This window comes from Callospermophilus lateralis, chromosome 7 (genome assembly GCF_048772815.1).
Source record: "Callospermophilus lateralis isolate mCalLat2 chromosome 7, mCalLat2.hap1, whole genome shotgun sequence".
Classification (NCBI taxonomy): Eukaryota; Metazoa; Chordata; class Mammalia; order Rodentia; family Sciuridae; genus Callospermophilus; species Callospermophilus lateralis.
The window spans coordinates 28925024-28951147 of NC_135311.1; the positions used below are offsets into that span (position 1 = coordinate 28925024).

General features: G+C 34.0%; 1 protein-coding gene and 1 pseudogene across 2 annotated transcripts in view; one reads left to right on the forward strand and one right to left on the reverse strand.

Annotated features, from left to right (window-relative positions):
- Positions 1-1790: 1790 nt before the first annotated feature.
- Stxbp3 (syntaxin binding protein 3) overlaps positions 1791-26124 on the reverse strand; it is a 69284-nt gene continuing 44950 nt past the window's right edge. Inside the window, exons 12-19 of one of the 2 annotated variants that reach the window (XM_076863155.1) lie at positions 18830-18895; positions 17444-17524; positions 15303-15441; positions 14848-14954; positions 13280-13372; positions 11075-11160; positions 4459-4610; positions 1791-2839 (exon numbers count right to left, since the gene is read on the reverse strand). In XM_076863155.1, coding sequence (XP_076719270.1) covers positions 2745-2839; positions 4459-4610; positions 11075-11160; positions 13280-13372; positions 14848-14954; positions 15303-15441; positions 17444-17524; positions 18830-18895 — 819 coding nt within the window. In that variant the 3' untranslated portion in view covers positions 1791-2744. Of the gene's footprint in view, positions 2840-3646; positions 4070-4458; positions 4611-11074; positions 11161-13279; positions 13373-14847; positions 14955-15302; positions 15442-17443; positions 17525-18829; positions 18896-26124 lie in introns of those variants that run through there. The other variant, XM_077109890.1, reaches the window with a different exon arrangement.
- Positions 20495-21482, forward strand: LOC143403393 (eukaryotic initiation factor 4A-I pseudogene; annotated as a pseudogene).

The window sequence follows — 26124 nt, forward strand, 5'->3', positions numbered from 1 at the left end:
AAAAATAGGGCTGGGGATGTGGCTCAGTGGTTGAATGTCCATAAGTGCAAGCCCCAGTATCAAAAAAAAAAAAAAAAGGAAATAGGAAAAAATATTAGAACTGTATAAGAATCTTAAAAACAACAACAACAGTGTCTGGAATATAGAAAACACTAAGTAAGCATTTACATATTATTTTATTATCAGTACTTAAACAGCAAGTTAGGAAAATAATATATCAAAAAAAAATTTAAAAACTTTAAAAATAAATAAAAAATTTTATATATTAAAAACCTATTTTAAAAAAATAGAAGATCCAATCCACAATGGAACCAAAAAAGATAAGACTATATACAGTACCTATATAAAGAAAAATTTTGATTTTTTAAAGATTTAGACAAAAATATTGTGCCTATATATGAATATATAACAATGAATCCCACCTTTATGTACAACTGTAATGCACGAATGTTAAAAAATGGAAGAAAAAAAAAGATTTAGAGACATTCTACATTTTTTTTTTTTTTTTTGCAGTGCTGGGGATTAAACCCAGGCCTTGCACATGCTAGGCATGCCTTGCTCTGAGCTACATTCTCAGTCCTAACATCCACATTATTTGTATCAAAGTTAAAATATAACAAAGATTTCAATTTTTCCTAAGTTAATCTATGAATTTAATGAAAATATCAAAATAACATTTTGGGGAACTCAACAAAATGATATTTAACATTCATCTAGAAGAATAGAATTTTTTTTTTAAATATTAAGGATTACTACCACTACGTATTAAAACATATCATGAAGGCTGGAGATTTAGCTCAATGGTTGACCACTTGCCTAGCACGTGCAAAGCCTTGGGTTTGGGGTTCAATCTCCAACAACACAAAAAAAGTAAAGCAAAACCAAACAACAAAAAACATACCATATGTTGAAATAGGGAAAAAGAAACACAAACTACAAGTCAATTTAGACAAATCCAGAAATAGATTTATTCTATGATAAACATGGTATTTCAGATTAGTTGAGAAAAGAGAGATTACCCAATAAAATGTGGTACAACATCTGCCCAGAAAGAAATAAAGTTGGATCTGTGTTAAATTCTGCATGAGTGAGGGTTCTGTGCAGGAAATAAACCCCTCTAGATACTTCAAGTAGAAAGGAATTTAATAGAATTGGGTTTTTACTAAATTGCTAAAAAAGTTACAGGAGCAGAAACTGGAGACTCAAGGTCATACTACCATCTGTGACTCAGAAAGCTAATGCTGCTGCCACTACCAACAGCATTACCTCTTACCCAGGAAGCAGGTGACAAGACACTAACCTGGAATCTGGTTGCTACAAACAACTGTCTACACTTGCACAGCCACAGAAGAAGATGGCCTCTGCCTCCTTTCTATCTTCCAAATCTTGACCAAATGTATATTATTGATAGAATCTAAACTTTTCAGAACCTACAAAGTCTGCAAAGCTTCACATTGGTGGGAGGTATGGGACCTAATACCAAGTGCCAAGAGACAATACCTAACATATATTCTTATATTAAAATAAATTTCACATAGATGAAAATTATTTATAAAAAAACTGAAATGAATCTATCAAAATGTTCTAGAAGAAACCATGGGTGAATTTATTATCTTAGAATAAGAATATGAAATTCTGAAGCCAAAAAGGAAAACAAATGGATCTATCTGCATAAAAATGAAAAAAATAGGGCTATGGGTGCAGCACAGTGATAAAACACTTGCTTAGCATGTGTGAGGTCCTGGGTTCAAAACTTAGCAACACACATACACACAAACACAGAGTAATGCTTCGTTTAAAAGCTTTATTTCTAAGAGCAAAACTATGAACATAAGTACTACATAAAATTATGGTCCATCAAATGACAGAACACTCTTAGGTCATGTAAAAGGAGAGATTTAAAATGAAGATGTTACCTTTGAATAACACAAACACATTTGCAAACATATTCTTATGTGATGTAACCTTATGCAGTTATCACATCATTTTTTAAAAAGTCATTAGGAGTTATCTTGTTTGGATTTTATGGTACCTTCTTTTTCTTCTTTGTAATTCTAATTTAGAATTTTTAAACTTTCCAACTTTCTCCTTCTTTCTCAGGAAAAAAAACCCATAATTTTTGTAACTATATATTTTATTTTCTCTTAGAATATTCATGATTATTTTTGGTTTTCTAGTTTATACATCATTTCAAAATTACATAAAATTGTGTTTTTTAGAAGTATCTAGCAAGACAGTATACTATGAAATCACTCATTGACTCAATTATTTTACAAATAAAACTGTGAATTTAAGTTGAAAGAAAAACTGCACTAATAGGAAATAATTCTATCATACGTACACATTTACAGTTTTTACTTTTATATCTTCATTTAAAAATCATTTTCCCCAAAAAAATTATACTTCAGCATAAGATAGATAAGTATTTAATACATGATTAATATATATACACAAGGGGCTGTGAAAAATTACCCATAACTTTAAGAAATTCTGTTCCAGAGGTTAAAACAAGTTTAGAAAGCATTTTAATATCTTATCACCTATAAAGCAGCAACAATATTTAAATTATTAAAGGTAGCAAATCCAACAATACATAATCATAAACAGTCCTTTGAGAAATGTATTTGAAAGTCATTGTTCCATAAAATATTTACATTGTTTAAATTACATGATAGTAACATTTTCTTTTTCTATTTTTAATTGAACATATTAATTAAAAAACCTCTAAACCACTTCCCCTGAAGCTACTCTTCTTTAGTAAAGGAGACTTTATCCTTGGGTTTATTCAGTATCTTTATGTCATCCAACAGCTTTTTGGGTGTTAAAATATGTGTAGAACCTGACCGAAGAAAAGAGAAAAGATAAAATTTTCAGAGGCCAGCAATTAAATTGATTTTCCTTGGCTTAATATTTTGTCTTATCCTTCAAATATGCAAAGTGCAATAGCTTTGGGGCAAATTAACAACATTTCTATAGACATCTTCCTGAAATATGCCTATATTGCACTAATTCAATTGTTCCTTGTCTCTGAACATGCTCAGTAATCCATCAGAAACACAGCCAATTCCTAGTGTTCTACTTTATATCACATTTTTTTAAATATCTATTTTTTAGTTATAGTTGGGCACAATACATGCATTTTGTTTTATTTATTTTTATGTGGTGCTGAGGATCGAACCCAGGGCCCCCACATGTGCAAGGCGGGTACTCTACCACTGAGCCACAACCCTAGCCCCTGTACCACATATTAAAAAGCAAAACTGAGAATTTTCTCTATCCTCATAACAGAACCCCAATAGTGGTCATTTAGTAACTGAACGTCTAAGCAATACTGACATATAAATTCTGAACTTCCACAGGTCAGGAGAGTTTACCCATCAGTGGCTTTGACTGAAGTTCTTTTTTTTTGGTATCAGGGATTAAACCCAAGGACACTTAACCACTGAACCACATCTCCAGCCCTTTTTACATTTTATTTTGAGACAGGGTTTTGCTAAGTTGCTTAGGGCCTCACAAAGTTTGAGGCTCGCTTTGAACTTGAGATCCTCCTGTCTTAGCAACTTTTAGTTGAGTTGATGGGATTATAGGCATGCACCATCACACCCAGCTTAACTGAAATTCTTAAAACTGAATTCCTCATAGGCCTTACCTATGTGGCATTAATGTCCACAAAATGTCACATTCATGTCCACAAAAATTTGTTAATATTTCTGAAGTAAACATGTATTTATGTGTTCAGAATTACTTAATGATCAGAGCAAACAGAATCATAGGGTATAATATTTTAAAGGAACAAGGTTATTTCCCCCAAATCAGAATATTTAAAAATAAAATTATCAAGCTGGGCACAGTGGTGCAAGCCAGTAAGACCAGCTACTTCATAAGTACAATGCATTTCAGAATATGTAATTCCTCAGCTACTTCAGGGGCTGAGGCAGGAGGATCACCAATTGAAGTCCAACCTGGGCTACTTAGCAAGACACGGTCTCAAAGTAAAAGAAGTGGGGATGTTGCTCATTGGAGTGCTTGCCCAGCATGCATGAGATGTCTCTGAGTTCAATTCCCAAGCCTATAAACAAAATAAAATAATCAAAAATATCAAATCATATAAAACACATTTTATGGTTGAAAATTTATTTTTGTATTCATCAATTTGGTCTTTTCTTAGAGAGAGAGAGAGAGAGAGAGAGAGAGAGAGAGAGAGAGAGAGACAGAGAGAGAATTTTTTAATATTTATTTTTTAGTTTTTGGTGGACACAGCATCTTTATTTTATTTTTATGTGGTGTTGAGGATCGAACCCAGCGCCCCGTGCATGTCAGGCGAGCACACTACCGCTTGAGCCACATCCCCAGCCCATCAATTTAGTCTTAATTGATGAAAACTGACACAATTTTGCATATTCATTTTTGTATATAGTATTTATTTTAAAATACAAAAAAGGAAAACAAAAATCTTACCAATAATAACTTCACAGGATTTATGTGCCTGAGAAACTTCATAAGCACAACGCATTTCAGAATATGTAATTCCTCCAATTACAAAAATAATCAGCTTTGATCCATTTTTTCGGTCCAGTTCTAAATAATTGGTTCTAGGTTTCTGGCGAGCACTTAAAAGTAAAGGAAAAAGTGAATATGTTAAAAACAATTCCAAACCTATACTTTAAAGACTTTCAAAAAGCCCAATTTAATCAAATTCAACTGTGATACCAATTATATTGATTTTTAAAATATTTATTTTACTTATTTTTGCAGTACTGGAGATTGATCCCAGGAGCACTCTAACACTGAGCCACCTATCCAGCCTTTTTAATTTTGGGGACAGGGTCTCACTAAGTTGCCTGGGATGGTTTCAAACTTAAGATTCTCCTGCTTTGGCCTCCTGGGTTGCTGGGATTATAGGCATATATCTTGCCTGACCCAAATATATTAATTTTAAGGAAATGACCTAACTACAGTATGACTAGAGCACCCAGAGTTAGCTAGGATAGCCCTGTCTAGCTTAGCATTTTAACCTTAAAGTAGGACTAACATCCTGATCCCTTATTTATTTGATACGAAGAAATAATGTACCTGAAAAGTCTGCAGCTTACTGAAATTAAAAAGAAAAATTGGTAACTGGCATTGAAACAGTAAGGTTTTGAAGATATAAAAGGGAAGTGGGGCACATACCTATTTGGAGCTGATATATTCCTGGAATTAAGCAAATATGATGGTAGGAGGCTGGGTTGTAAAGTTAGGCACAGGTTTCTATCCTTATTTTGTTTATTTTTGACTAGCTGTTATATTCAGCAAATTTCTAAGCCTCTCTTTAAGCCCTGAAATTTGCTTAAGAACTAAATGAAGTATTGTATAGGACACAGGAAGTATATAATCAGGTACTGAGTAAGCAGTGAATAAATAATAACTCTTATTTTGGTCATTTCTTTTCCCAGATTGTTCTAGATCTGCACTGTTCAGTATAGTAGCTACTAACCACAAAGAGATTAATGAAAAATTAAATAGCATAAAAAATTCAGTTCCTCACTCACTCATATCAAGTAACCCAAATCCACTATGGCTAGTGACTATTATGCTAGACAGTGAAGACAGAGAACATTTCCAACACTGCAGAAAGTTCTAGTGGATAGGACTGCTCTAGAGTATAAGAACTAATTTTTTTGTTTACATCTTCTACTGGTAAAAATTTTGAGCTTCTACAAAAAATTTAACAAAAAACCAAATAAGCTAATCAATAAATGGGCAAAGGAACTGGAACATGTACTTCACTGAAGAAGAAATATGAATGGTCAACAATATGTTCAACATCTCTAATAATTAGAGAAATGTAAATTAAAACTATACTGAGATTCCATTTCACCCCAGTTAGAATGGCAATAATCAAGAATACAAGTAATATCAAGAATACAAGAATGTGGGGAAAAAGGTACACTTATACATTGCTGGTAGAACTCCAAGTTGGTGCAACCACTCTGGAAAGCTTGGAATAAACATTTGACCCAATTATCCCACTCCTAAGTATATACCCAAAGGACTTAAATCAGCATACTACAGTGACACAATCACATCAATATTTATAGCAGCTCAATTCACAATAGCTAAGCTATGAAACCAACCTACATGCTCTTCAACAGACGAAAGGATAAAGAAAATGTGGTATATACATGATGTAGTATCACTCAGCCATAAAGAAGAATGACTTTATGACTCTTTGCCACTTAATGGAAACTACTGTGCTAAGTGAAATAAGCAGTCCCACCGGGCATGGTGGCTCAGGAGGCTGAGGCAGGAGGAAAGCAAGTTCAAAGTCAGCCTTAGCAACTTAGTGAGGCCCTAAGCAACTCTGTGAGACCCTGTCTCTAAAAAAAACACAAAATAGGGCTGGGGATGTGGCTCAGTGGTTGCCTGCCCTTGAGTGCAATCCCAAAAAATCAAAGGCCAAAGTTCTCTCTGATATGCAGATTCTTATACACAACAAGCGGGAAGGAGGGAAGAATAGATGTTCAGTAGATTAGACAAAGGGGAATGAAGGGAAGAAAGTGGGGATGGGACTAGAAAAGAGAGTAGAATGAATCTGACATAACTTTCCTGTGTTCATATATGAATACATGACCAGTGAAACTCCACGTCATGTAAAACTACAAGAATGGGCTCCTAATTAGACTAAGTTATATTCTATGCATGTATAATATGTCAAAATATACTATCCTGTCATGTATATTAAAATGAAAAAACGAGCTTCTAATTATACTGTTATATTGTGTGCATGTACGAATATGTAACCAAAAAATTCCATTATCATGTACAATTACAATGCACCAATAAAAAATATGGAAAAGAAAAAAATCTGAGCTTTTATTTGAAAGGTACATATTTCAAAAATAAATATTTACATACATTTATAAATAAACATTAATTTGTAAATTATATGTGTGTACTAGTGTATATTAACAAAAAGCTTAATTTCTCCTTTTGGAAGTAGCCTAGCGTGCATGGGGCGCTGGGTTCAATCCTCAACACCACATAAAAAAATAAAATAAATATATTGTTTCCACCTAAAACTAAAAAATAATATTAAAAAAAATATATATGTATATATAAAAATAACCAATAGACCACTTTGGGGATCACTGTTCCAGATGACCTCTAAGGCCCTGGAATATGGGATCCCACAGTAAACTTTTAATAAAATGTTTTTTGCCTAGCCTTTGGCAAGAATGATGGTGGTAAATTAAGGGAAAAAAATCGGTAGTTGGATTTGAAAAATGAAAATTGGAACAAGACACACTCTTAGCTCTCAACACACAATAAGGCTGACTTAAGAAATTTTTCAAGGGAGAGGAATAGTTAAGAAAGCAAAAGAAAAGAAGATAATACTGCTCACAATAATTATGTGACAAGTATATTTGAAAAATTAATAAGAACTTCTAAAACAAAAAAATAAAACTGTAGAGATAGTTTAAATAGATTAGGCACAAATTTAAGAGATAACTAAAGACCTCAAAACTAAATTTGAAAGAAAACTAAATTCAAAGAACAATTTCCAGAATGAAACACAGAAATAAATTAAGAGATATTTAGATAGAATGAGGAGTTCAAACAAAACCAAGACTAAAGAAATGGCAATATTGAAAGCATTTATGAAAGATGTGAATCCTCAAATTCAGGAAAACAAATATAAGGAAAGAAAAATAAATCTTTAGATAGACTTAGTATAAGGCATGTATAGGATACCAAAGACAAAAAACAATCAGGAAAAGGCAAATTACCCACAATAGTGTAATAAGGCTGAGAGAACACACCCTCCTTCACAACTATCTCAAGACCTAAAACAGCAAAATATTATCTACAAGTGTTGGGTAAACAGAACTGTGCACCTAAATATTCATAGCCATCTAAGGCTGCTATGTAAGAACAAGGCCAAATGAAAATATTTCCAGACAAATAAAACCATGAATACTCTACCACTAACAGACCTCCACTGAAAGAACTAACAGGAAATAGTTTGGAAAGAAGACAACTGAGGATGCAAGAAAGCACTGAGCAATGTAACTGGTTAACATTCAAACACAACTGAATAAAAAATAATGCTGTGCACTTATATGAGGGGTAAAAAAGATATAAGGTAAACTTAAACAAAGTATATGAGCTAGGCACCTACAATCCCAGCTACTTATAAGGCTAAGGCAAGAGAACTAATTTAAGGACAGCTTGTCTCTGTCTTAAAAAATAAAAACAGCTGGTGATGAGTGGTGAAGAACTCCTGGGTTCAATTCTTAGTACTGGAGGAAAAAAAAAATGTATATAACATTTAAGGGTATGTGGTTTGCATTAAATTGTTTTAAGGTTCTTTTAAATTGTTTTAAGGTTCTTTTATCCTCCCCCACTTAAAAAAAAAAAAAAAAAAAAAAAAGCTGGGAGCAGTGGTGCACACTTGTAATCCCAGCAACTCAGGAGGCTGAGGAAGGAGGATGTAAATTCAAGGACAGCCTGGGCAATTTAGCAAGACTCTTGTCTCAAAAAATAAAAAGAACTGGGTATGTAACACAGTGGTAGAGCACCCCCTGGTTCAATCCCAGTACTACAAAACAAAACAAAACAAAAAACCCAAATAAAAAGAACAAAATGTAGAAAGGAGTTGCAGTCATGGTGAAATAAAGTGGGCAGGAGATCTCCCTGTGAGAAAACAAGTATATAAACCTGGATGACATTGTGTATGTGTGTGGGGAACCCAAACATTTCAGGTCAACTGGAAATTGTTGACAGGCAGACAACAAACTGAGAAGCATTTATTCTTGAATATCTCCTAAATTACCAGGTAAAGAAGGTGGTAGTCATTATGAATGGTCTTCTAGCCCAGGACTGCAACCTACTTCTATTGCTCTGCCTTCTCAGATGAGAAAAACTACAGCTTTACTGATTTAAAACTGCCTGTGAAAACCAGTAATGTGAGGTGGTAGTAGCAGGAGTACAAAATCCTGGACTGGGGTTGTACAGCGCTTACCTAGCACACGTGAGGCACTGGGTTAGGACTCTCAGCACCACATAAAAATAAATAAATAAAAAAGGTATCATGTCCATCTACAACTGAAAAAAACAAACAAAAACAACAATAAAAAACAAACAAAAAAACAAAAACAAAGTACACAAAACCCTGTAGCTTTGATAATTTAAACTGGCAGAACTGTTTCAGAGCAAGAAGACCTACAGCTTTGGTAGCCTAATACTGTAGTCTCAATTTGAACTTGGCAGCAAATCAGTCAGAAATTTAATATGTAAACCTTGAAAATCTTGAAAATGAGAAATCTAAGGAAGGCAAGGATAAAGCTCTCTAGACATCATTAACTGACTGCTAAAACTCTGCACGCAAGAGAATCCTGAGAACACTTAGGGAAAAAAATGAGATGAAAAAAAAAAGTGGGGATTGAAGAACTGGTTATATGGAATGTATTCCTTAATGCACCCTTAGCTTGATTAGCAGAGGATGGAGACTGTACATGCTTAAAGTGCTTAAGCACAACTTCTGCACAGATAAATTGCTGACCTCTAAATCACACAGAACCAACCATTAAGAGCCAAGCTAAAGGGTTAAAAAATGCAGCAATGATATCAGTGGCTATATAAACAAAAGAGAAAGAGTCCATAGTTTAAGTCTACACAAATTATAACAAAAAGCAACTCAGAGTTGCTTCAATATATTATCTATAAGGTCCAATTTTCAACCAAAAATTAGTAGTTATGCAAAAAAACAGGGAAGTGTGATTCATGTTTTGGGGAAAAAAGTCAACAGAAACTGACTATAAGTAGACCCATATGTTGGATCTAGCAAAGACTTCAAAACAGTTATTACAAAAACGCAAAAAAAAAAAAAAAAAGAAAAAAAAAATCACTAACCAATAGGGTTTTTCAACAGAAATGGAACTAGGATTTGAAGTGAAGCTCAGTGGTAGAGTACTTGCCTAGCATTAGAGAGGCCCTGGGTTTGATCCCCAGCATTCCAAATAAGAAGGGGGGGGAAAAAAAAAAAAAGAGATGAAAATAAAAAAGAACCAAATGTGAAAAGCATGTTAAGTGCAATGAAAAAAATCAGCAGATGGTCTCAAAAGCAGATTTGACATATCAGAAAAATCCGTGAACCTAAATATAGACAAGTAGGTATTACATATCACAAGAATAGCAACAACAACAACAACAACAAAAAAAAAAAAAAAAAAAAGAAAAGAAAAAACAAAGAAAGAAAAAGAAAACAGAGTTTCTGTGATCCTAGGGGCAGTGTCAAGTCCTCCAATGTTTTGCATAAAAAGAGTTTTGAAAGTCGAAGAAATCATGCCTGAAAACTTCCTGAATTTATCATCATAAAGACACAATCAAAAATATGTTATGTATAACTGTAATGCACTAATAAAAATATTTTAAAAAACCTAAAAAAAAATTAACTTGCAAATCCAAGAAACTCAACAAACTGCAGGTAGAATAAACACAAAGAACTGCACCTAGACACAAAATAGTTAAACTGCTGAAAGCCAAAGATTAAAAAAAAAAAATTCTTGTAAAACACAACTCAAAATATTGTTTAGGATACAAATATAGATAGGAAAAGCATAAAGACAGATTAAAAACACAAAATTAAGGATAGGGAAGAAAGAAAAAATAATAAAAGTAGAGAGTAATATATAGGAAGTATGAATTATATTTATAATGATTTATTTGTTAAGCTGGGTACTTGAGTATAAGGGAATACATTATAATATTTTCTATATCTTTCTGAATGTTTCAAATATTTCATCATAAAAATTGTCAAACAGGTCTCTGCCATTTGAAAAGAAAGGTGGGGGACTTTTTATTTATTAAATAAATGAAATATTTATAAAAATATTTTTTAAAATAAACTATGTTTTCATATTGCTTACCTGAACTCATTTAAAATAGGTTATAGCTAAAGAAAAACTACCTCTGATGTGACTATATGCTTCAAAGAGAGTTGCCAAATACGATAGTACCTATGTACTACTTTCAATTATTAGTCTGTAGCATCACACTGAAAATTTCACTGACTTTCATTTATAAGTTTTACCTTACAGCTCCAGAGCCGTTCCAAACTGCTGGACACTGAGAACAATATGGCCACTCCTTTGAATCTAATCTATTATCAATGGCATCCTAGAGAAGAAAAGAGTTAACACCATTAAAAAGATATTTTAAGTTGAAGATTTGTTTGTTTTGAGTGAAGGACAAAATTTGTATTTATAATAAATAAACATTAAGAACATAAACAGATAACAAAACATTAAGAATATAAACAGATAACAAGATTAGTCCTTTCTTTTTTTTTTTTAATATTTTTTAGTTGTTGATGAACCTTTATTTTTATTTACTTGTATGCGGTGCTGAGAATCGAACCCAATGCCTCACACATGCTAAGCAAGCACACTACCGCTGAGCCACTACCCCATCCCCAAGATTGGTCCTTTCTGAAACTCAGTTGCTTCAAAAACTAACACTATCATTTACTTACTTATTCAACTACTATTTATTGCAGACCTATCTTTCTTCATTAGGAAGGTCCCTGCATTGGCACGAGGACCTTTTCAAACTACAGAGGCTAGGGGTTCTAAATACTATCCCAGTTCTGACATACCTTCAAGACTTTGTCATTAACAGCAATGACTCTAAAGTAGGTTGCACACACCCGGCTTAGAGATACTCAAAACAATCCAATGACATGAAGAAAGTTTTTCTTTTCACTTTATTTGCTAGAATTTTCCCTTTGTTCAGTGGTACATTTTATGAAATACTTAAGTATAATGGATATATTTTATACAGAGATTATATATGCTTTATTAGTATGTTAATCTATCACTTATAAAAAGATTCATGTTCACATTTTTTATAATTAGGTCTATATGATCAAAATTTTGGAGCTGGGTATAGTGGTGCATGCCTATAATCCCAGTGACTCGGGAGGCTAAGGAAGGAGGATTCCAAGTTCAAGGCAGGCTCAACAACTTAGCAGGCTTTCAGCAATTTACCAAGACTCTGTCTCAAAATAAAAATTAAAAAGGGCTAAGGATGTAGCTCAGTGGTTAAGCACTCCTGGGTTCATCCTCTGGTACAAAAAATAATAGTAATTTTTTTGGACATCACTGTATTACAGACAATACAAATGGTACAGACAAGCAGGCACAAGAAGTGAGCACAAAGTAGTCAAGACTATTTCAATAAGATCATAAGAGAGGAAGAAATTGTGTTTCAGGAGAAATCCTACAAGCCCAAGATTGTCACTGATTTAATAAGCAAATTACTGTTAAAGTGATTTTTAAATGTTTATTTTTAAAATACTAGCTTAAGATAAATCACTTAGTTTTCTGTAACTGCTGAAGGGGAAAAAAAGTTACATTGCAGAAAACTAAGTTCTTTAGATTTTTCATGTATGTTTACACATATATGAATTAATCTAGCAAAACAAAAAAAATCATAGTAATATGTACCAAATTAGCACTCAGAGGAAAGTATAAATTGAAGTTTAAGTCAAAGGAAAGCTGGAATAAATTACTATTTTATTGAGCTCATAAGGCAATTTTTAAAAAAATACCTACTGTGTTCACTTCGTAATTCTCTGCTTTGCACAGAGCATTTTTTTTTTAATGAACACAACACAATGTTTTTATTTTTATGTGGTGCTGAGGACTGAACCCAGGTCCCACCCATGCTAGGGGAGCACGCTACCCCTGAGCCACAATCCCAGCCCCCTCATAAGGTAATTTTTAAATTAGTTCATTTTACAATTTCCTATGATTGAATACTATTTTCTAGGAAAAAACAGTTCTAAACGCATTATTCATATGTTAGATCTAGTAGCAACTATATGAAGTTTATATTTTAATCACTAATATACTACTAAGAGTACTGGCATTTAATGGTTTCTAACAGTGGTATATATGTGAATGTTGTTCTGTTGAATTTTCATTCACATAATTCCACTTATACTACCTATAGTTATTTAAAACAATAGTATTGCTTTTCATAAAGCAGATGTGTGCTTCTTTTTATTTACTTATTTATTTTGAGACAGACAGCGGTGTGTTTTTCTTAGTTAAGAATCTTCAAGAGCATCCTCTCCTCCTTTGACCCAGATGTAGCCTTTTTTGGTGAATCCACCCAGCATTGCAGAAAATTCCTGCCCCATTAGACATACTCCAATGACAGCTAAAAATAAAAAGAGTTCAAGAGTGCTCTACAGAAGGCATTCAGAAGTAAGTAGAAACTTAATGATATTTACCTCCATAATATCTTTGATAAAAGGTGTCCATCGAGAAAGTTGAAAAGTTTCTTCTGCAGACCGATCCTTTCTCAATGGTTTGCCTTGTTGAGACTAATATCAATAGAGGAAAAAAAAATTAAAAACCAGTAATTTGGGGCTGGTGTTGTGGCTCAGTGGTAGTCACTCACATGTGTGAGTCACTAGGTTCAATTCTCAGCACCGCATATAAATAAATGAATAAAATAAATGTCCATCAACACTAAAAAATATTTTTAAAAGCCCAGTAATTTTATTCAGTAATATAATAATCTTATGTTTCCTAACAAAGATATTTAATTTATCAGAAAATACTATATTGCATTTGACTTAAAACTAAGAGTGGGCTGGGGATATAGCTCAGTGGTACAGGACTGAACTCTGTATTCAATCCCCAGAAACACAAATGAACAAAAAAATCAAGAGTGGAAGTACTTCCTTAAAAAAAAATGAAGTAGGTATAGTCACATAACTTCACTGAACAATATTTGAGCTGTGTAGGGAGGAAGAGCATGAGAAGAAGATTACCACTAAATAGGGAAGAGAGGTGGGAGGGAGAAGGGCAATTGCACAGAAGATGGAAGGAGACCCTCAATGTTATACAAAATACATGTATGATGATGTGAGGGGGAAGGAAAAAAAAGAGAGAAATGTGTCACATTAGATTGGGTAGAGAGAGGTGATGGGAGGGGAGGCAAGGGGAAGGGGGGATAGGAAGGGCAGCAGAATAAAATAGGACTAGTACTGCTGTATGTATATACGTGGCCATATAACTAATGTGATTCTGCAACCTGTACACTTGGAAAAATGAGAAATTTATGATATCAAATGTATGATATGTCAAGATCATTGTATTGTCATGAGCAACTAATAAAAAAATGTAAAAAAAAATTTGAGCTGTAGTGCTAAAATTTATGAGAGCATAAGGAAATACATTTCTTTAAATAAAAGTATCAAAATAATGGGAAAGAATGGGATTCTGGAAAGAATGGGAATCTTTAAAAAATTTTTTTGTAGTTGTAAGTGAACACAATACCTTTACTTTATTTATTTATTTTTATGTAGTACTGAGGATTGAACCCAGTGCCTCAAATGTGTTATGTAAGTGCTCTACCACTGAGCTATAACCCCAGCCCAAGAATGGGATTCTAAATAGAAGTTCTTCCAAACTTAACTTTGAGCCTAGATTTTTAAAGAAAGAGAATATAATTATTTTTTGTGCTATATTCCAATTCAAATGTATAACAAAAATGACAATTGCTATAAATGAATCATTAAAGAGAAAAGAATAAAGAACAAATTATAACAGAACCCATAGAATACAAATTCACTAGAAAATCGTTATCTGTCCAGATTACTCTCATATGGAAATGACAAGAAATCAGGATTTTTAAGTTTTAATTGCTTAGTCAAAATCTATAGTATGAAATTAAGAAGACTGTCTATATGAATTCCCACATTTAAAAAAACCAAACATGATTAACTCAAAAACTCCACACATACATATATATAAGAATATATATATATACACACAATGTAAGATTTCTTACTTGGGGAACAATGGGAACACCAAGGTAACTCCAGTTACGAATCATGTCACTCTCATTTTCTATCTTTACATTCTGGATCAACCTGTCCAAATTTTCTTCCGTAGTTCCTTAGATACATAAAAAAATATTAGTGTGTACTCAATTTACATAATTGCTACTGCAATCAATTCTAGGTTACATGTACCACAAAAAAAGCTTTTGAAAAACCAAACAGTCCAAAAAAAAAAAAAAAAAAAAAACCAAAACAAAACAAAAAGCAAACAGCAAACAGTCCATTTATGTCCCCTTCAGTCTTCTAATTCCTATTTTCCCTTGTATTTACCTTAACCAACTTAAGCCACTACCTTTGAGTTTCCAAAGATTCTCTTATGATTAGTAGAAAACTATTTATTAAAAAATGATTGCAGAACTGGGTACTTTAATGCGTTAATGAAAATAAACAAAATATCAATTACCATTAGTACTGAAGATATAAAGTAGGATTGCTCTTATTTTATCACAATTATCATGATTTTTGTTGAGTAGAACTGGAAGAAGTACTCTCATAGCATCTTTCACCTTCTGTCCTTCTGCATCAGTTCCAAGTGCCAGATCCTTAATGAAAATAAAAGTCAGTGGACTTGAGCTGGGGATGTGGCTCAGCAGTAGAATACTCGCCTAGCACATGCAAGGCCCCGAGTTCAATCCTCAGCACCACATAAAAATAAATAAAATAAAGGTATTGTGTCCTACTACAACTAAAAAATATATATACATACATATACATGCATACATACATATACACACACACACACACACACACACACACACACACACACATATATATATATATAAAGTCAGTGGTCTCTAATCCAAATTCATTTTTTATTTAAAAATACCTATTATGAAGTCATCAAATTTTAACAAAACACACATTTCTTTCTTTTTTTAACTTTATTTTTATTTGTTTATTTTTATGTGGTGCTGAGGATCAAACCCAGGGCCTCACACGTGCAAGGTAAGTGCTCTACCACTGAGCTACAACCCCAGCCCCCAGAACACACATTTCACATGAAAATGTGGACATCATTTGTAAACTATTCGTTGTACAAAATGCAAAAGGTCAAAAAGTAAATCGGAGAAGAAAATTATTAATCTAAACCTATGATATCCAATATGGTAGCCACCAGCCACACGTGGCTAGTAAGCACTTGAAATGTAGTCAATCTGAATTAAGATATGCTCTGGGTGTAAAATACCAGATTTTGAATAATTGGTGTGAAAAAAAGTAAAATATTTCATTAATAATTTTATGTTTATATGTTGAAATATTTTGGGTGTATCAGGTTATGTGAAACATATTTTTAAAATATATTCATTTTTTAGTTGTAGGTGGACATAATATCTTTATTTCATTTTTATGTGGTGCTGAGCATCGAACCCAGTGCCTCATGTATGCTAGGTGAGCACTCTACCACTAAGCCATAACCCCAGCCCCAAGTCAAACATATTGTGAAAATTAATTGTACTTTCTTTTTCCCTTTTTAATGTGGCTACTAGAATAGTTAATATTATATACAACTTGCATTCTGTTTCTGTGAAGAGTACAATGATCTAATTAGTTGAAACATTATATATAAAGCTTCTTAAAACAAATATAATGTGCCTGTGCAGTTCTCTGCAGGGTGTTATATTTAATCCTGTACTCAAATAATGCTCCCAAAACCTAAATCACTCCATTCAACCAAAATACATAATCATAGATTAGAAAGGACTGTTTACTAAGATACCTCCACCAACATGGCACTATTGGGAGGTAGTAGAAATTTTAAGAAGTGGGGCCTCCTGGGAGATCTTTAGGTCATTGCGGGGTATGCCCTTGAAAAGGGTAGTGGAACTCATACCCGTTCTTTTTTCCTCTTTGATTTCTGGCTGCAATACAAGCAGTTTTGCTCTGACATGTACTGATGCTATGTGCTGCCTCACCATAGGACTAAAAAGAAACAAGGCCAACTGATCATGTACTGAAACCTACAAAACTGAGTTTTGAGGGGCTAGGGTTGTGGCTCAGTGGTAGAGCGTTTGCCTTGCATGTGTGAGGCACTGGGTTTGCTCTTTAGCATCACATAAAAAAAACTAAATAAACAGGACTGGGGTCTTGGCTCAGCAGTAGGGCGCTTCGCCTAGCACGTGTGAAGTCCTGGGTTTGATCCTCAGCACCACATAAAAATAAATAAAATAAAGGTATTGTATCCAACTACAACTAAAAAATAAAATATTTAAAAAACCCAAATAAACAAAATAAAGGTATGTGTCCATTTACAACTAAAATATTTTTAAAAAACTGAGTTTTGATCAACAAACCAAAACTGAAGCAAAATAACCTTTTTCTCCTTATAAGGTGATTGTCTCAGGTATTTCTTACAGGAACAGCAAGTTGACTAACACTATTGGGAAATGATTAATATGTATTAACATGCTTGTCTAAGTTGGTCTCCTTCTAAGAGTCTGTGATTTTGAGAAAATCAACCATTGTATTTAGCAAAATATTACATTTTAACTTACAAAGTTCATTATGGAAATCTATAAACATAAGTATTTCTGACTTAGCTCATACCTGTTCAGTTTTACAGAGCTTTTCTATATTAAGCTTGAACTTATTCATGCAATCTTCTGCTAAATTAAGATGAACAACTTGCTGAAAAACAGAAGAAATCAATCATTTAAAGCATTTTAATTATTTTTATGCAAATGATAATATTAAAAGAACAATGGAGAAAACCATGGACTTTTGTGAAAGAAGGTAAACTACAAGTAAGGGAAACAGCTCAAGAAAGGAAGTGAAAATTGATGTGATCAATGGGAACAAGCAGGCTATGGTGGCACACTGGCACATGCTACAAGTGCTGCATGTGAACTTCTGCTGCAATGTGCAAGCAGTGTGTCACCTGTGTGCCTTCTGTATACTGCCTGCCAGCACCTGGCCTTGTGTGCAAAGCACATTGAGGCCAGGATCCCCAACGAGCCCCGGTGCCTGCCAGTGCCTGTGAGGTCCATTATGGCTCAGGAAGGTAAAGCACCTTGCCATCAGACTGTTTTGGCTTCAAGCCAAACACCTCCACCTCACAGCCCACTGCCACCACATCTTCTTAGCCTCAGTTTCCCTGTCTGCACAATGGGGATAATGTTTGCTTAGCTACCTCATATTATGATTTTACACAGAAGATGAAGGCAAGATTAATAACTAGATGGCTGGGGGAATAAAGGGAGATAATCAACAAAAACCAAAATGGAAGTGCTGAATTTGTGATGTGTTTGAGAATAAAAATAAGGTGACAAAAAAATACAGTGAGGGGCTGGGGCTGTAGCTCAGTGGTTGAGCCTTGCAAGTGTGAGGCACTGGGTTCGATCCTCAGCACCACATAAAAAAATAAATAAAAAGATATTGTGTCCATTTACAACAAAAACAAAAACAAAAACAAAACCCCCAAAACAGTGAGCTCCTAAAGACCAACAGAAAAGGTTTCATTGGTTCTGACTGGAGTGCAACATGATAAAAGTATATAAAAGTTATTCTGACAGTGATATGGAAAAAGACCTGGAATAGCAGAGGAAAAAAAAAGTTTATCAGAGCCCCCTGCCCCCACCAGCTTAAAACCTCCTTAATCTATTAATATATAACTACTAATATAAAGTAACATGTAGAATGACAACCATTGGTCAATATACTGCTGAATTCCTATGAGGTTTATAAATACTAAAATTATTCTGCTTAGCAATTCAAGATAAAGACAAAAAAGTCTATGCTGGATTTGAATAAATCTAAATGACATATGTAGAAATGTTATTGGAAAGCTTAGATATTGGGATATTTCAGTCTTAAGAGTTTTAGAGGACAATGCACAAAAAATATTCCATGAAAGTCACTGCTAATCTTAACTACAGGACTGGCTAGATCAAGTAACTAATAATAATACAGTACCTTACAGACAATATTGCTTACCTTAGTAATCTGTTTACGGAAATGGGGCATCTTTTTCATCAGCTGGGTAAGAGCACTAAGTGATGTCTAAGAAATATAAAAATATTTTGAGTAAACCTATGATTACTCTATGCTACAACTTTTAAATTCTGAAGTATTAGGTAAACTACTAAATTTAGTTAATTTACTAAACATTTGGCAAAATTTAATTTATTCATTTATATTTGGGTACTGAGGATAACAAAGGGGTGTTTTACCACTGAGTCACATCCCCAGGCTTTCTTATTTTTGACACAGGGCCTCACTAAGTTGCTTAGGGTCTTGCTAAGTTGCTGAGGCTGGCCTTGAACTTGCGATCCTCCTGCCTCAGCTTCCCAAGTTGCTGGGATTCCAGGCATGCACCACTGTATCTGGTTACATTTGGCAAATTTTTAAAAGAAAACTTTATGAAACTTTTAATTTTAGTCAAGACAAAATAGATGATATCAAAATTACTCTCCCCCTACAAACAAAATTGAATGGACAAATAAATAAAACAAGAACTTTTAGGCAATGGATAAAAAACAGTTCTGAGTAAAGGAAAGTACAGAAGGTGATTCTTGCATTCACCCTGACTTCTCCCTGGAGATGTTTTCCAAACCACACTGAAAATAAAGTCTGAGAAGAAGAAAACAATTATCTCTCTGGGAAAAGAAAAAAGTAAAAAATAAAAAATGATTAGCGTTTGAAACTGCTAACGTAGGATTTGGGGAGCAGGGTGCCAGAGAGAAAGGAACCAGGTAGAATATAACCCAAAATGTATAGCATGGTGTCCTTGGGCCCCTAATCTGCACACATACAGGGCAGAACTCTCAGAGGCCTAGTGGACAACTATTGGGTTAATTACTACACAGAGATTTGAAGGGGTCTTAGTGATAAGAAAATGTTAACATTCTCAGATTCAAAGTAGAGACCTAATTGAACACCCTAAACATTTAGTTCTAGGACTATGACTTAGGACTAAGTGCAAAAGTGAAATATACTCATCATAAACACCACCTAACATGAAGTCTCAACATAGTTAAGGTTATTCTTTAGCAATTTTACTACTTGCCAGATGAAACTTAACACTTACTGCAGAGAGAACGTTATCTGGAGTCTCTGCAATGTATAATACACTATGTCTAACACACAATTAAAAATTAATAAGTAGAACAGGAAAGAGGTCAATATTCAAGTGATAAAATAGTCAATAAGTTTCTAAGAATCATGCCTGCAAATCAGGATTCCTAATCCAGAAACAATAGCCTTATGAGAGCCTGAAGGCATCATCAAAAGTAACTGGAAGTGAAGGGGAAAAAAATAAAAAAGAGAGAGATAAGTGTCACAGTAGAATGGGTAGAGAATAGGGATGGGATGGGATGGGATGGGAGGGGAGGGGAGGGGAGGATAGGGAAGGCAGCAGAATACAACTGACTCTAGGATTGCTGTATGTATACACATGGATATATAACCAATGTGATCCTGCAATCTGTACACGTGGAAAAATGAGAATTCATACCCTATTTGAATCAAATGTATGATATGTCAAGATCACTGTATTGTCTTGAACAGCTAATAAAAAAAGGTAACTGGAGGTGTATTAAGAATTGTAATGCAAAAAATAATAATAATAATTTAAAAAAAGAAAAAAGAAAAGTAACTGGAATGAAGACTGCTGACAACTTTGATGACATAAATCTCTCAAGAGTCCCTCATTCATGGCATCTATACCAATGGCCTTGAAAAGTTCTCTGAAATGCAATAGCAAGTCATTATTCCTCATATTAAGAGTTTTAACACGATGTTTAACATGAACGTTCAAACTCATTCTGGAAAAATGACAACATTTACCATCTTGATTCTGTAACAGACTGAATTAGATCTAAAGGCTACACAGGCCTTGGTACTGGAATCCACTCAAGAATTGGATGAGAAGACTCAGGTGGCTATACCTCTGATCACATCCTTATTGGAGGAATCAATATAAGTGTTGAGGTGCAGAAGCTACAGATGGAAGATGACCATATCATTATGGGTACCCCTGACTATGTGATATGCTGTTATAATCAGAGATACCTGGCTCCCCAATACGAATATATTTATATTGGATGAAGCTGTTGAAATGTTAAAAGCTATAGATTCAAGGAGCAGATTTATGACAAATTCCCAAAGCTCAACAGCAAAACCTAAGTAGTTTTGGGGTGTCCAGCTACAATGCCTTCTGAGGTACTTGGGGTAACCAAGAAGTTCATGAGAGACCCCATTCCGATTCCTGTCGAAAGGAAAAGTTTATCCTGGAGGGTGTCTGCCAATTCTCCATCAACACAGAATGAGAGAAGTGGAAGCTGAACATACTCTGTGACTTTATGAAACTGACTATCACCCAGGCAGGCATCTTCATCAACACCTGAACGAAGGTTGATTGCTCACTAAGAAGATACATGCCCAAAACTTCACTGTCTCTGCCATGAATGGAGATAAAGACCAAGAATGAGATGTGATCATGAGGCATTTCCATTCAGGCTCTAGAAGAATACTGGTTACCAGTGACATGCTGGTCAGAGAAGCTGACATGCAACAGTTTTCTTTATTCATCAACTATGACTTTCCTACCAACAGGGAAACTACAGACACAGAATTGGTTTTGCTATAAGATTTTGGCAGTAAGGATGTGGCTATTAACAACAAGAGAACTTTTTGGGACACCATGACCTTTTAAGATACCTCTGTTGAGAAGATGCATCTGAGTGTTGCTGATGACCTCACATGTGAGGGCTGCCCTACCACATAGCCTCAGCCAGCATTCAATCCTGGAAGGGGGAACGGAAAGAAACCAAGGGATGGATATTTTGTAATTTTTTTTTCTTGGAATAAATGTCATAATTTGAGGCTAAAGAATGAACTGTGAACATTTCAGACAACCTTTTCTTTGGGGTAGACTCTTGCCCCAGGTGCTGTCTCTCCCCCACAGACACTATACCATTTCCTTAACCTAGTCATCCTGAGATTCCAAAGGCTTTCCCCACTCCAGCAGAATTCCTTGGAAATGACTCAAATCTGCAGGGAGAATCCCTAAGTGAGGTTACTCAGTGGACTGTCTCTTGGGAGGAGAAGGAGGGAGGAAGCAGAAAGGAGGGAGGTAAGATTGAGAGAGGAAAAATGGAAGCTATTTTAATATTATTTTGGATAGCATTTACTATTTCAAGAAACAATCATCAAATTCACAATAAAATGACTTGGAAACCACCACACAATCAAAAGTAGTCCCAAGAAGATCTAGATATTGGAGTTAGCAAAGATTTAAAAGTAACATGTTAATACTGAAGAAAGCAAAAGAAAAGATGGACTACATAGATCCAAAAATGGAATATTTCAACAGAGAATTAGAATTTATTTCTTAAAAATTCAATGAATATCCTAAAACTAATTATAATACTTTAAAACGAAAACAATGAATGACAGTCATGCTGGTTGGACTCCAAAATGGTACCCCATCTTTGGAAAACACCTTGGAAGTTTCTTATGAATCTCAGTATATGTATACCATATGACAAAGCAACCCTACTCCTAAGTATTTTCCTAAGAGAATGAAAATATCTATTCACAGATGTGAATGTCCACTGTGGGAAAAAATAATACTTAAAGCAATTTTATTCATGAATTCCAAAAACTCAGAGGAAAAAACTCAAATACTCTAAAACTGGTAATAAACATCCATGCAAATGGAATACTAATCAGGAATAAAAAGTAACAGACTCTCCTATTACATGTAACATAGATAAATATTAAGTGCATTATACTAAATGAAAAAAATCATAGTAGGTTATTTCAGTTATATGAAACCTGGGAATGGTAAAATTACAGAGATAAGAAACATATCAGTGGTTGCCAGGGGATGGGGAAGTAGAGTTCAAAGACTGTCTACAAAGGTCATGAGGGAATTCTGGGGGGTGATGGAGCTATTCTAGTATCTTGACTGTGGTGGAAGTTACATGAGAGTATGCATTTGTCAAAACTGTATACTATAAGGATAAATTTTATATTATTTGGGTTTAATAATAGCAGACTGGACATGAGAGAAGAAAGAAGTAGGGAATTATTGAGGTTAACAAAAAAATAGATTAACAGACAATATTCAATCACACAGGATGTGGGGCTGGGGATAGAGTGCAGAGGGAAAGTGTATGCTTAGCTATGGAAGGTCCAGAATTCAAACCTCAGTGCCATAGAACAAATCAAGATGTGAGAAACTAATGGCCATGAATTTTACAAATATGAGTAAAGTTGTCAACCCAGTAATTACAGAAACTCAGCAAACCCCAGGGAGGATAAATGCCAAGAAAACTGTACATAGAAAGAAAGGCATTATCATGGTCAAACTGCTAATAATCAAAGAAAATATTACTAAAGGCACTCAGAGAAAAAATGATACATGACAGCTGGCTTCTTTAACAGAAATTACATTAGTCAGAAAGTAATATACTGAAATCTTTAAATTGATAAAAAGAGGGAAGGGGGACAAACTTCCCAACTATAAGTTCTAAATCCAGCAAAAGTATGTGAAAAACTTACAAAACAAAAATGTCCTTAGACAAAAAGAATGTTGAGAGAATTTAACCCAGCCCAGAAGAAGAAAAAACTAGAGAGCAATAGAGAATAAACAACACAAGTCTAGATATATATGTGGGTAATATAAAAATCTACTGAGTGTTTAAAACAAACACACACTGAAATAAAACACATGAAACAAAAGTACAAAAAAGGAAGGAAAAAATGGAGCCAAACTATTATAAGGTTTCTGAATTATATATGACATGCAAAAAGTGTACTATAAGGTAATACACTTTATAAAATAGCCATACATTAAAAATACATAGTACAATAACTAAAAGAAGTATATTAGCCAGGCATGGTAGTACATGCCTGTAATCCCAGCGTTTCAGGAGGCTGAGGCAGGGAGATCACAAGTTCAATGCCAGCCTCAGCAATTTAGTGAGAGACCCTGTCTTAAAATAAAAAGGGATAGGATGTGGCTTGGTGGTTATGTGTCCCTAGATTCAACCCCCAGTACAAAAACAAAAATAATAACAACAAAAAAGGATACTCAAAGGTATATTGGAGATAACATGACACAGTAATAAAAAATTTCATGAAAAAAGAACCTATGTTCCTCCTGCCTCAGCCTCCTGAAACACTGGGATTACAGGCATGCGCTACTGCGCCCAGCCGGGGAAAAATAAACATGGAGACAGACATTTTAAGCAAAATATTAGTAAGTAGAATCCAGCAATACAGAAAAAGGATAATGCATTGTGACCAAGTAAAGTTTATTTTAGTAAAGCACAGATGATTTAATGTTAGAAAATATTTAAGTGTAATTCATCCCCATTAATAGAACAAAGAAAAAAAAAATACAATATTGAAAAAGCACTTGAGTTGTGTGTAGTATGCACACTGTATGCTTGGGAGGCTGAGGCAGGAGAATTGCAAGTTCAAAGCCAGTCTCAGCAACTTAGCAAAGCACTAAGCAACTCAGTGAGACCCTCTCTCTAAATTAAAAATGTAAAAACAGGGTTGGGAGCGCTGGGATTGTAGCTCAGAGGTAGAGCACTCATTTAGCATGCTTGAGGCACTGGGTTCTATTCTTAGCACCACATAAAGTAAGATAAAGACATTGTGTCCATCTATAACTAAAAAATAAATATTAAAAAGGGGGGTTGGGGATGTAGCTCAATGGTTGAGCACTGCTGAGTTCAATGCCCAATAAAAATAAAAAAAAAATAAAAAAGAGGAAGAAGAAGAAGAAGAAGGTTTGAATCATTCCAACAATGTTTCCTTATTAAAAGAAAAACAACAGGTATAGGAGATGTGGCTCAGTGGTAGAGTGCTTGCCGAGAATGTGAGAGATCTTGAGTCCTATCCCCAGCAAAACACACTCAAACATACACACACATTTAAAAACCTGTAAGCAGAAAATGGATAGAATTTGAAACCATTATATTAAGCAAAATAAGCCAAATTTATAAGGTCAAGGGTTTTCTCTCATATGTAGAAGCAAGAGAGGAAAAAGGAAAAGAAAGGTGGATAGTGATCTCATGAAAAACAAAGAGGGGTATTGGTGAAATTATATTGTTATATGATACGCATGTACTAATATGTAACAAATTCCACTCTTTATGAACAACTATAATGCACCAGTCAAAAAAAAAAAAAAAAAAAAAACAAAACAAAAACAAAACACACACACACAAAAGGGGAAGAAAAATTTAAAAAGAAGCCTGCTGGCAAGTTAAGAATAAAAAGGAACTACTCTAGTCTCATATAGGATACAACTAAAATCACCTAAAACTAACATAATAATCAATAATGAAACATGAATCACATGTCCTCTACGGTTGGGAATGAGACAGGATATTTACTACCAGTTCTATTCCACTTCTTACTGGAGGTATGAGCCAGAGGCAGGAGATATTAACTACTAAGAAAAATAGTTTAATGTATATAAAGATTATCTGGAAAGGAATAAGCTCAATTTTCTTTATTCATAGATGACATTATTGTACATATTAAAAATTCAGGGGCTGGGGTTATGGTTTAGCAGTAGAGTGCTCGCCTCACATGTGCAAGGCCCTGGGTTCGATCCTCAGCACCACATAAAGATAAATTAAAGTTTTGTGTACAACTATAAAAAAATTTTTTTTAAAAATTCAATCTATAAATAAGCATTAGAATTAAAAAATAAATTTAGCAAGGTCACTGAATTCAAGGTCAATATACTAATATATACTGATAAAACAGAGTTCAAAAAATTACCATTTATAATAACATAAAAAAATCAAATACCTAGGAATAATCCAAAATGCACAATATCTCTACAGTGAAAATTATAAAGCAATGCTAAGAGAAATTAAAGAAGAGCCACATGAATGGAGCTATACTCCATTTCAATGAGTAAGAAGACTTTATATTTCTATTAGTTCTTCCCAAACTGGTGTACAAATTCATGTAACTTAATAAAAATTTCAGTGAAATGTTTTTGTGGACATTGTCAAGCAGAATCTAAAATATACATAAAAATGCTGAAGTTACAAAAAGTTAAGATGATCCTGAAAAAGTTGAAAGATTTTCAATATCAAGTTTTAAAACTAATACAAAGTACATTAAGACAGGGCAGTATTGTCACAAAGACAGACACACTACACTGAACAAGGAAAAGAACTGGAGATCAGAAATATACCTAGGCATTTATGGTCACAGTCTTTTCAATAAATAGTGCTTGAGTAACTGGGTTTTTT